Source organism: Vipera ursinii (assembly GCF_947247035.1).
Source record: "Vipera ursinii genome assembly, chromosome: 10".
NCBI lineage: Eukaryota > Metazoa > Chordata > Lepidosauria > Squamata > Viperidae > Vipera > Vipera ursinii.
Genome location: NC_139520.1, coordinates 13,002,583 through 13,015,033, shown reverse-complemented (window position 1 = coordinate 13,015,033; position 12,451 = coordinate 13,002,583). Strand labels below are relative to the sequence as shown.

The 12,451-nt window shown below is 40.0% G+C and overlaps 1 protein-coding gene across 1 annotated transcript; it reads right to left on the bottom strand.

Annotated features, from left to right (window-relative positions):
* Window positions 1–2,051: 2,051 nt before the first annotated feature.
* CKLF (chemokine like factor) lies at window positions 2,052–10,813 on the bottom strand. The gene is made up of 4 exons (XM_083370630.1): window positions 10,125–10,813; window positions 7,494–7,652; window positions 4,373–4,468; window positions 2,052–2,696 (listed from the first exon to the last, which is right to left on the bottom strand). The coding sequence occupies exons 1-4, from the start codon at window positions 10,191–10,193 to the stop codon at window positions 2,616–2,618; spliced, it is 405 nt and encodes a 134-aa protein (XP_083226756.1). The 5' UTR covers window positions 10,194–10,813; the 3' UTR covers window positions 2,052–2,615.
* Between the last annotated feature and the right edge of the window lie 1,638 nt (window positions 10,814–12,451).

The following is a 12,451-nucleotide window of genomic DNA, read 5'->3' as shown; positions in this document are numbered from 1 at the left end:
CAGGGTAGGGGTGTCAACTTCTCAACTTTATCACAAATTTTTTTTTCCATTGCTGGCAATGGGGTGGGCGCGGTTTCGCTATGATGCATCCGGCCCGTGGGCCGGCCCCTGCTATAGGGTCTTCCAAAATCCTACCCAAATTTAGCTGGGAATTTGGGGAGTCGTTTTGTGTTATATATGGAAAGCATAATCAAAGCTTTTTTGGAATTTCTGGGAAAAGTAATTTCAGCAGAAAACAAATGTTTAACAACCTTTATAGATAAAAAAGGATCCAGGATTTTATAAAGATGAATAACTTATACTCCTTTGCTTGCTTGAGGTATAACATGGAAATATATTTAATTCTGCTTTAGAGATTTTTATTGTTTATAGCAAATGGAGCTGTAAAGTTGAAGGAATGTAGTTGGTCTTCACTGTTGCCTGTTTAGACAAGCAAAAAAAATGCCAACGGCAAAAACAATCAAGTTATATGTCCTGGTTTTTTGCTTCCACTGTATGAAACTTTCAGTAAGGTGATTAAAATTCAGAAATTCACATTTTGCAATGAAATGCTTAGTCTTTCTTTTTTCTGAAATAATCACCATGGGCAGTTTCTACTTCTGATTTTCTTTTTAACTATTCACCTGGTCTTTTGAAAGCCTTAAGTTTGCTTGTGTTGAAAGAAGCTTTATCTTCACATAGTGTTCCACTTTTCCATGTATTATATTTCCAAACATTTATGTTACCATGCCTTAATCTTTTAAAGTTTTAGTTAAAAACAAATACAAGGGCATAGTTCAGTGTTTTCATTTTAACCAGAGTTCACAGAGCTGGGGAATATTGGTATTTTCACTGGAAGAATTTACATAGATGAAGACTTGGTGGGTTGCATGAAGTCTTTAAGCCAACAATTCCTCATCTCTGGTTTATCTTACGTCAGGATCAGAAACTGTAGGATGGCCTTATTTGGTTTATCCTGGTGCACAAAAAGACATGTACAATTTCAGCAAAAATCTTCAGATCTTCTCATTGTGGTGTAGAATGAAAAGGAGAAGCAAGTCTTAAGGCTTGTTTGGCACACCCAACAGTTGAGCTTCATGCCTGAAAATAGTATTCCCCCCCCCCCCCCCGGCGCAAAAACTTAATTGCAATATTATTGCTAAGAATGGGGTGTCTGTTTTTTTACAACATGAGCCACTCAAAAGTTGAGTTAGAATTAGGAACCAAAACCATAAATATTGTGTGTGGGGGGGGGGGGGGTTGCCCTAAGGAAATTACTCAATAAACTCTTTAATTTTATTAAGAGGTGGAAAAATGTAATGTTATTCCTTAAGAGCTAGTTTGGTCTAATGCAGGCGTCTTCAAACTTGGCCCTTTTATGACTTGTGGACTTCAACGCCCAGAATTCCTCAGCCAGGCATGCTGACTGAGGAATTCTGAGAGTTGAAGTCCACAAGTCATAAAAGGGCCAAGTTTGAAGACCCCTGGTCTAATGGTTAAGGCGCCAGGTTAGAAAGCAGGAGACTGTGAGTTCTATTCCCGCCTTAGCCATGAAAACCAATTGAGTGAGCTTGGGCCAGTCCCTCTCTCTCAGCCCAACTCACCTCACAGGGTTGTTGTTCTTGTGGGGAAAATACAAGGCGAAAGATATGTTGGATAGGTTCTCTGGCTTGATTTGTTTGTAAAAACAATAAAGGTGGGATACAAAAAAAATACAAATGTTACTTACTGCTAAATCTCCACTCTGCATTGTCAGGCAATATTCCAAAAGGTTGTTCTGTCTGACTTTACCTTTTTGTATGCTCTGTTAAGATTTGCCAAGTTGTGAGTGTGTCTGCATTTGTGCAACATGCTAACTAATGGCCAGAGGCTGAATGTTTAATTAGAAAGACTGGAGTCACTGAATACCCCCATATTAACCCAGCACATTGAGTGAACTCACTATTCTGTTATTACAAGCAGCATAGTCAATGGTGGTGGCTTCTTAATATGGCATTTTGTTGAAAATTTAATGTTTTAAAAACTTTTCTGAATGGGGAAAATATACACAATAAACACCAGGCACCCTAATATTATTGCAGGTAAACCTTTTTAATTAAAAACATTAAGATTTAATACAAACCAGTTCAAGAAGATATACTCCACAATCATTTCTAATGTTATATGGTAAAAACAGCTGTTTTATAAAACACAAGGGATTTTTTATGAACAGTTGCTTATACTGCTGAAATAAATGAACTAATTTGATAAAGTACACAGTAGTCAAATTCTAGATGCCATTAAACTTAAGGCACAAAATCCCCTTCAAGTAAAGCATTTTAAATCACAGGTAATTTGATAGCGTTAAAACATGTGCTGAGTTTTGCCTTTTGAAATCAATAGGATTTAATAAATCTTGACTGACTCAACTGGAGTCTAAAGCCTTTAGGAAATACAGAGAAATTGTGACAAAGAGCCTATAGCAAAGCAGGCTTTTAAAATGGATTATAACAGCTTTCCCAGTCTGATGATCTGCTGGTATTTTGTCCCAGCTGCACACAATAAAGTGCTTTATGCATTGGTTGTGGATGATGGGAGCTCTAGTCCAACATATTTGTATAAAGTTACATTTTACTTTTGGATACCATGCCTTCCTACTATGACCTATTGAAAGTAACTTTTCTCAGGATTAAAGTAGCATCTATTATACAAAGAACGCAAAGTATCAAACAGAATACCTGTGAAAAAGGGAAAAAAAAGTGGTTCAGATTCCACACCAAAATGAAAAATACAGAATCACTGTTCAACATCTAAAGGCTAGTTAATAGCAACTTTATAGATCAGAATTTAGTTTTGCGATTGTAAGAAATTTGGAAAAATGTCTGTTACCTCATATTCTAGAAAACCTGCTTCGTATTTTTGTGTTCTCACCAAATGTAAAACAAGTGTCCCATTTTAAAGGGGAAAAAAATCTTCCTTTCAAGTAAATGCAATATATTTTTGGCAGATTTGAGAAGTGATACTTGCTAATGGCCTAGAAATATATAGCATTCTCTTTCAAATATGAAATGGGAGCTAAGTAAATTTGCAGTAGATGGGGGAGATCCTGGTAAATTGTTACGGTTGGAAGAGAGTCACATTAATTAATAAAATGCCTTGGTGGAGCAGTGGACTAATGCCTCCTTAAGTAACACCAGCTGCCTGCAATTAGTGCAGGTTCAAGTCCCACCAGGCTCAAGGTTGACTCAGCCTTCCATCCTTCTGAGGTAGGTAATATGAGGACCCAGATTGTTGGGGGCAATTAAGCTGACTTTGTAATAATGCCGCTTGGGGTGTGTGTGAAAGCCCTAATAAGCAGGCATATACATAGAATGAAGGCTATTGCTAAGCTTGTAAGCCGCCCTGAGTCTTCGGAGAAGGGCGGGATATAAATGGGATTAAAATAAAATAAAATAAAATAAAATAAATTAATCTGTGGTAGCAAAAATCGAGTTTGGCAATGCCTTCCCCAACTAACAGATTTTATTAACAGGTAAAAACCGCACGAAAAATTATTCCCTTTAACAAAACGTGTTAGCTGGGAAAAGATGCCATCCAAGTCTTCCAGATTATTTGGTAATATTTGGAGAATGTAACCACCACCCCTGATCTGGAATGCCACTCAGTCCTTTATTTTGTTTTAAATCAGGAGGAAAGTTTCCAGAGAAAGGATAGCTTAAGCAAGCTTAGAAAGTAATATTTAATAGATTTCCTCGGATCTCACTGAGTTCCTTAAGTCTAAGTATTGGGTAAGTAAAACTGCAGACTTAGTTGAGAAATCGGGATCCTGTGTTAATAAGCCCTCAACTTACTACCCGCAAGAGCGCCCAAAATTTCTTCTGCTGAACGAGACAATTGGTTAGTTTCCCCCCATTTTGTGACCTTTCTTGCCACAATTGTTAAGTGAATCACTGCAGTTAAGTTAGTAATATGGTTGCTATACGAATCTGGCTTCAAAAGGTCACAGAAGGTGATCACGTGACCCTAGGACACTACAACCGTCATAAATATGAGCCACTTGCCAAGCATCTGAATATTGATCACGTGATTATGGAGATGCTGAAATAGTCGTAACTGTGAAAAACTGGGATAAATCATTTTTTTTCAATGCCGTTGTAACTTTGAGCGGTCACTGAACAAACCATTGTAAGTCGAGGACCACCCGTATTAGGACATGTAGGAAATGAACCTCCAGCTCAATAGTATTCTTAAATACACTGTGCATTTTTGGGATGCAGCATCTTCTACAGGAAGGATAAAGCCTGTTCTCCAGGTACCCTCCCACAGGTATCTGTGGGTACCTGGCCTCCAGATACCCTCCAGGATGTGCCCAGCTAGTTTCACACTGTACTGCTAGTACAGATGTCTTACTTACACCTCCAATTAATGTCGCGCTGTTGGTCTTTATTATTGTTGCACACAGGCCAACAATGATGAGAAATACTGCTGCCACCAAGGAATTGAAAGCATCCTGAAAAAGAAAGCAAAGAATATTATCTCCAGATCCAAGACATTTTTGCTGTCTGGTAAAGAAAACTCAAAGAAATAGAAGAAAACAATAGAATAGGGAGGACCAGAGATCTTTTCAAGAAAATTGGAGAAATGAAGGGAACGTTTAATGCAAAAATGGGCATGATAAAGGACCAAAATGGCAGGGACCTAACAGAGGCAGAAGAGATTAAGAAGAGGTGGCAAAATTACACAGAAGAACTATACAAGAATGAGCTTAACGTCCCTGATAATCACTATGAGGTGGTCACTGACCTCGAGCCAGACATCCTAGAATGTGAAGTGAAGTGGGCCTTAGAAAAGCTGAGCAACAACAAAGCTAGTGGAGGTGACAGTATTCCAGCTGAGCTATTCAAAATCTTAAAAGACAATGCAGTAAAAGTGCTACACTCAATTTGCCAGCAAATTTGGAAAACTCAACAGTGGCCACAGGATTGGAAAAGATCAGTTTACATTCCAATTCCTAAGAAAGGCAGTGCCAAAGAATGTTCAAACTATCGCACCATTGCACTCATTTCTCATGCTAGTAAAGTCATGCTTAAAATCCTACAAGCTAGACTTCAGCAGTATGTGGATCGAGAACTACCAGAAGTACAGGCAGGATTTCGAAGAGGCAGAGGAACTAGAGATCAAATTGCCAACATACGCTGGATCATGGAGAAAGCTAGGGAGTTCCAGAAAAACATCTACTTCTGCTTCATTGACTATGCTAAAGCCTTTGATTGTGTGGATCATAACAAACTGTGGCAAGTTCTTAAAGAGATGGGAGTACCAGACCATCTTATTGGTCTCTTGAGAAACCTATATGCGGGTCAAGAAGCAACAGTGAGAACTGGACACGGAACCACTGATTGGTTCAAAATTGGGAAAGGAGTCCGGCAAGGCTGTATACTGTCGCCCTGCCTATTTAACTTATATGCAGAGCACATCATGAGAAAGGCAGGGCTAGATGAATCAAAAGTTGGAATTAAGATTGCCGGAAGAAATATCAACAACCTAAGATACGCAGATGATACCACTCTAATGGCAGAAAGTGAAGAAGAACTAAAGAGCCTCTTGTTGCAGGTGAAGAAGGAGAGTGCAAAACTTGGGTTGAAACTTAACATTAAGAAAACCAAGATCATGGCATCTGGCCCTCTCAATTCCTGGCAAATAGATGGGGAAGAAATGGAGGTAGTGACAGATTTTATTTTCCTGGGCTCCAAGATCACTGCAGACGGGGACTGTAGCCAAGAAATTAAAAGACGCTTGCTCCTGGGGAGGAAAGCCATGGCAAATCTAGACAGCACACTAAAAAGCAGAGACATCACCCTGTCAACAAAAGTGCGTATAGTCAAGGCTATGGTCTTTCCAGTTGCAATGTATGGTAGTGAAAGTTGGACCATAAGAAAGGCTGAGCGCCAAAGAATTGAGGCCTTTGAACTGTGGTGCTGGAGAAGACTCCTGCGAGTCCCTTGGACTGCAAGGCGATCAAACCGGTCAGTCCTAGAGGAGATCAATCCTGACTGCTCTTTAGAAGGCCAGATCCTGAAGCTAAAACTCAAGTACTTTGGCCACCTAATGAGAAGGAAGGACTCCCTGGAGAAGAGCCTAATGCTGGGGAAGATCGAGGGCAATAGAAGAAGGGGACGACAGAGAATGAGGTGGCTGGATGGAGTCACTGAAGCAGTAGGCGTGAGCTTAAATGGACTCCAGAAGATGGTAGAGGACAGGAAGGCCTGGAGGAATGTTGTCCATAGGGTCGCGATGGGTCGGACACGACTTCGCAGCTAACAACAACAACAACAACAAAGAAAACTCTGGGTGGCTCTTCTCTTGAGTCAGGCGAGTGATGCTTAGCAAATCTCACAAGGTCTTGTCAGAAATAAAATGCAGACGTAGGTGTCAACAATCGTACAATAATTAAACCAGTTAGTGCCCATTTACAATACAATACAATAAATCCACTGCTGGAGGAGCTTGCTGAAATGTGAATACTTAGAACCCAGGTCTCCACATCTGATCAAAATGTTTACATTGCATCAATATTCTTTTGCTTTGTAAAACAAAAGCAGCATCCAAGAAAAGAGTACTTATAAAAGTCTATAATGTGAAGCTTTACCGAATGCTGGCCAAGCTTCAATGTAACTGCTGAAAAGGAATTATTTTTGTAATGGGCAGAGGTTAAGCTCCACGGAAAAGTTATTTTGAGTCATCTTGAGATCATTAAAAAAGTGAAGGATGAGTAATCAAATGCTTAATGCAGTAACACCCAGTGACATTTTATTAGTACCCCAAACAGAAAGTAAACTGTGTTTGAAGTCTGAATTGCTTTTTATTGAACAAAGTCTGTATCATTGTAGCTAATAAAAAATGATAGCCAATATATTTAGAAGTATATTTAAAGCATCTTAAATATAATATCACAAGTGGTGACAAGTAGATGTATTTTGAAGAACGACCAGGTTTTAGGCATTGCCCGAAATCATTGATGGAATTTAAGCTCCTGTTTTCCATATCGAGTCTTTTTCAATACTACCTTATTCTATGTTTTTACTTTTACTTCTTACTACATAAGTACTTTTTACTTAGAAAAGAAAATCTGTTAGTTTGTAAAGACAGAAGAGTAGGAGAATGATAATCTGAAATGGCCTGGTGGATTAATGCTTTTCATTCAATAAAATTAGTTAGCTAAATATAATCCTAAGAATTATCAACATTAGATACATGATTTATAAGCAGATCTAATGCCAGTAATTTCACATTGTTAAATAAAGCATACTCATCAGAAGCATGTTTAGAATGAATGAATGAATGCACACACACAAGCACATTTACGAATGAATCAGACCAGAGATAAAACTATACAAAACAGTGGAAGTCTTTTTATATAAGCCTATTTTTCCAGGAATATGACTGGATACATTAAGTACTAATCTGACATCTGTCTTTTGCATTAGCTACAGAATGTGTACACAAAGCAGTTGTTTGTAGAAAATTGTACTTACAGCCAAAGGCCAAAACATGAATTTTAACTTTTCCTCCAACTTCAGCAGGTAGAGTAAATAGAATAAAAAGGTAATGACAAGTTCCATGATCACAAGGGCTAGGAAGGCTTCGTGAGATCTTTTAACAGCAAAAGTGATGGTTGCCATAAGAGCTAGAAGCTGCAAGAAAGAAGTAATTTACAAGACATCCTGCAAAGATACCAGACATATTAAAATAATAAAACACAAAGCTAAGAAATTTCACCAAAAGAAATGCTACATGTTTCTTTGGAATTCTAGCTAAAACAGACCATGGATATGACAAAATGGTCAGAATATCTTGCACATAAGTCTCTATGTAAAACACACTTAAATGGCAGCAGCAACTGTAACCCAAGAGTTTGGAGCTTCATACTTTGATTTTATTGATCAAAACAAACTGCCAAAACAAGGCACAACTTCCTTAAAAATGGAAGTTAAGTTTGCTGAGCGGTATTATGAAACAGTGTCTGGGTTTCTATTCCATTCTTTATTTGGTTATTGAATTAATTCACTTTCTTGTTTGCATGATCAGTGAATCATAAAGAATAAGCTGGATTTGCACAAAATATACTAATATACACACATACACACAAACCAGCCAAGGTTAGAATTTTAAATGTGAAAAATGCAACTGTTAAGTATTTAGTGGGTTTGGATGTACATTTATGGAGAGAGAGGGAGAGAGAGAGAAAAAAAAAGAAAAACAGACATTAAAGAACAGAAAAAGAACAAAGTTACAGCATGAAAAAGGAAAACTTTTGGCTTTGAGAATGCAAAATGTGCACCAGGAAGAGAATCACCATTTCACATCACAGTAGGAACCACAGAAAACACTTGGAAACGAGCTTTTTCAAACAACCTAGTATCCTCTTATTCTGATGTGTTACGATAAGTCTTTTTCTTCTCTTTTTCTTCTTCCTGGGCTAACCTAGAGGATTTCTGGTTGGGGAACGTAGATTTAAAATGCCCCCCTGGATGGCTCTGGACAACCACTGAATGGATAAAGGGATATGAAAAGTATTCATACAACACACCCACTCAGTTACAGACCTAGAAATATGGCTTGTTGGACCTCGTTTAGTTTTTTTCTGGGGTAGAGTTGATGTGTGAATCCAGAGATTAGGAATGAATATGAATGGTTCATTGCCTGAAAGGCAGACACTGAATTTTTAAAAATGTCTTATAATGAAAAAAAATATATGGAGCAATATGTAAAGTCTAGATGTATGAATATGTTAAGTGAGTGAGCTCATTCTGTATTTACTTCCTTTTTTAGTCAATTTATATGGCCACTCATCTCACTAAATGTGACTCTGGGTAGAGCACAACTGAAATAATAATAATAATAATAATAATAATAATAATAATAATAATAATAATAATAATAATAATAATAATAAGAAGAAGAAGAAGAAGAAGAAGAAGAAGAAGAAGAAGAAGAAGAAGAAGAAGAAGAAGAAGTTGGAAGGTACCTTGGAGGTCATCTAGTCCAACCCTCTGCTCAGACAGGAAACCCAAGACCATTTCAGACAAATGGCTGTCCAGTCTCTTCTTAAAAACTTCATACAATATTAATATTGTATGAATCCATTTTACCTTTTCCTTCAGCTTTACATCATTATTAGGTTAACCGCTGTTCTGCTTATGACTTTTTATATTTTATTTCATAACAAGATACACAAAAGCCAAAAAGACAAAGGGACACAACGTTTTCAAAAAACAAGTGAGATTACGCATTTCCTGAGCTCCCTTGCTTAACACTGGGAATAACTGCATTGTGTATCATTTCACACACCTGCATATTATACATTTCGTATATATTTCTCACATATACAGTATAGATGTGCAGAGGGAAGCAGTTCAATTCAGCTACTGTGTTCCAGATGTTATGAGAAGACAGGCGTTGCCCTGATGTGACTCTTAAAAGTTATTTGGGAGGGACTTAATTTCTAGGATCTATAGGAGGAGGAGAAGGTGGAAGAAAAGGAAGAAGAAGAGAAGGAGACAAGAGGAGAAAAAGGAAAGGAAACAGAAAAGAAGAAGAAAAAGAAAAGGAGGAATAGAGAAAAGTTAAAAGGAGGTGAAAAAAGAGCAGGAAGAGGAGAAAGGAGGAGAAAAAGAGGCAGGAGAAGAAGGAATAGAAGACAGAGATGGAGGGGAGGGGGGGGAAAGGAGATGGAGAAAGAAGTAAGATGGCAACGGAGACAGGAGGAGAAGAAGAAAGGAGATGAAAGGAGAGAAAAGGAAGGAAGAGGAAAGAAAAAAGGAAAGGCAGGAAGGAAAGGAGGAAGGAAGGAGGCAGGAGAAGAAAGAATAGGAGAGCTGAAGGTGGAGGGTGGGGGGAAAAGATGGCGAAAGAGGAAGAAGAAGTAAGATGACAACGTAGACAGGAGAAAGAAAGAAAGAAAAGGATGGAGGAGAAAAAGCGAAAAGGAGCCGAGAAGGAGAAAGAGAAGAAAGAAGGGAAAGGAGAAGAAGAAAAGAAAAGGACAGAAGGCGAACCAAGAGAGGAGACCTTCAGCCCGCCCTCCGGCCCTGAGAGGGCGCGGGGCCCGGCGAAGCAGGAGGCACTCTGCACAAGCTCAGAGGCCCCGCCCGGCCTCCGCCTACCATGCGGGCCGCCTTGAGGATGCCGCCCGCGGAGCGCGGGAACTGCCGGTCCACCTCCACCTTCTCCATGGCGGCGCTGCGAGGCGGCGGGCGGTGCCGGAAGGGGCGCCGGTTGGCGGGCGGAGGGCGAGGGCGCCGCGTTCCTCCACGCCTCCTCGAGCCGGCTTGGCCGTCCTACCCGGCCGGGCTGAGGTGTGCGTGTGTGGGGATCAGATGAGCGGCCCCCTCTTTCCGTCCCACTCTTTCCAGGCCGGCCTACCTCACAAGGCGGTTGTGAGGGGAAAGATGGGCGGGGAAAAGGAATGGGGGAAAGAAATGACCCCCCCCCGCATCTCTTTCTGCCCCTCTGGATGGTCTACCTTGCAGGGGGCTCGCGAGAAGGAAGCCACCAACCACCCCAGCTTTTGGCCCCATGTGGAAGGGGACTTTTTGGTCCAGTTTCAGGTTTCCCCATAGCTTGTAAGCTTGGAAAGTCTGAGGAGTTGAATAAAAACCAAGGTTAGTTTATCCCGGGAACCTTTTATTTAAGATGCTGTTATTAAGTCTCCCTTATTTCAGACTAAATATAACTGTATTGGTCAGATGGATTAGTAAGAGACTTTGGGATCCGTTAAAGAAAAAGCGTCCTTGGCTAATTAATGAACGACAATGATATATATGCTCAAACTTTATTTTGGAAGAGCTTTGGGTGACAAAGGGAGATGTTTCTTCTGCAAAGAAATATGAGTTGACAAGTGGATTTTCAGTTATTTATTTAATCCATTTATACAATCTGACATGCATCACTCTGGGTGGCTTACAATTATTGGACAAGAAATGATCCTACATTAAACATATAATGTGATTTGTAGATTATACCGGTTAGGTTCAGGGGTTATGCTAAAACATAAAAGTAGTGTTTTTAGTTCAGGCTTCAAAAGTGTTGCAGACGAATCTACTTCAAGTGGCTTTCAAGCCGTAATTAATATCACCATCATGGCTTGTACCAATATAACTTCACTGGTCTTTTTCTGCTCCAAAACTATGATTAGCTTTGCTAAAGGAATTCCGGTATCGCAACAGGAAATAACTGAGTAAGATCCCTCTTACAGCTCCGAGATGAAAGCAACCCTTTGAAATACCAGGATGTTGATTCTTCTTTGTGTAGACTCAAATATTAATTGTGCTTCTTGTCTATTATTATTAGCAGTTGAACATTTGTTTCAAACTTGCACCTGGAATTGTTTTACATGACTTAGGAATTTTGTCATGTGTTCCAATTATTTATTTACACCATGTTTACACCACTGTATCTAATCTTGACTATGAATGGGTAATGGGGAAGGCAAAAGAACAATTTATAATAGAAGTCAACATTGTATAGTACAGGGGTCGGCAACCTCGGCTCTTTTATGACTCGTGGACTTCAACTCCCAGAATTCCTGAGCCAGCTATGCTGGCTCAGGAATTCTGGGAGTTGAAGTCCACGAGTCATAAAAGAGCCGAGGTTGCCGACCCCTGGTATAGTCAGAAATGGCTGCCTGGTTCCTATCATTCAGATAAAATGGCAGTATAAAAGGGGGTTTTCAGGGTTTTCCAGAATGCCAAGAGTAAAGGGGCAAGTTTAATTTGATGGGCAGCCATCCCACAATGCTGGGGCAGCTGCTGAGAAGAGCTGCCTTCTGCCCCCTTTCTTCTCTCAAAATCACTGAATTGTATAGCTGGAAGGGACCACGAGGTCATCTATCCCAACCCTCTGCAGTGCAGAGGAAAACCCAAGTCACTGATCTTGAGAAAGGGCTGTCTGGCCTTTTTATCAAAATCCTCAGATATGTTCCACTGTTCTTACTGTTCCTGCTGTCAGGATTCCCCCCCCCCTTAACCTCTGTAATTTATTTCCATTATTTCTTGCCCTGGTTTCCATGGAAATGGAAGAAAGTGGGCAATTATGCAAGTCCTCCTCCCAATGCTCCTGGCAGATGGCAAAAATCCTCATATAATATGTTGCTGGAGGGCAAGCTGGGACCACTCATAGAGTGAAAAGGCCACGTTGATACATGAGAATTAATTGCAGGCCACAATGGGAGACCTGGCAAGGCAATCAGCTGTTTGGTGGCTAACAATGCAGAGGCAGTGACGGAGCTGGCATCCTGGGCGAGGCCTTGAGGTGCTTTGCAGCATGTCTTTCAGGGGCAGAAGTGGCTCTGAAAAGTTAGCCAGCGGTGACATTTGATGACAATGAATTGGTTTTCCAAAAATGCTAGTAGATTGCAGAAAGCTGCTTGGCAGGCTGCAGACCCATTCTGGTGTATTTTGATCATCACTTGTATTTTTAATTGGGCCCGGAG

Bases quoted from the DNA above. Each gene is read 5' to 3' on its own strand.
- CKLF (XM_083370630.1), bottom strand. From the start codon at position 10,193: ATGGAGAAGGTGGAGGTGGACCGGCAGTTCCCGCGCTCCGCGGGCGGC. The intron at 4,469-7,493 runs GTAAGTACAATT...TTTCTTTTTCAG, and splicing joins TCATGTTTTGGCCTTTGGCT to GATGCTTTCAATTCCTTGGT. The intron at 2,697-4,372 runs GTAAGTAAGACA...CCTTTTTCACAG, and splicing joins GCGCGACATTAATTGGAGGT to GTATTCTGTTTGATACTTTG.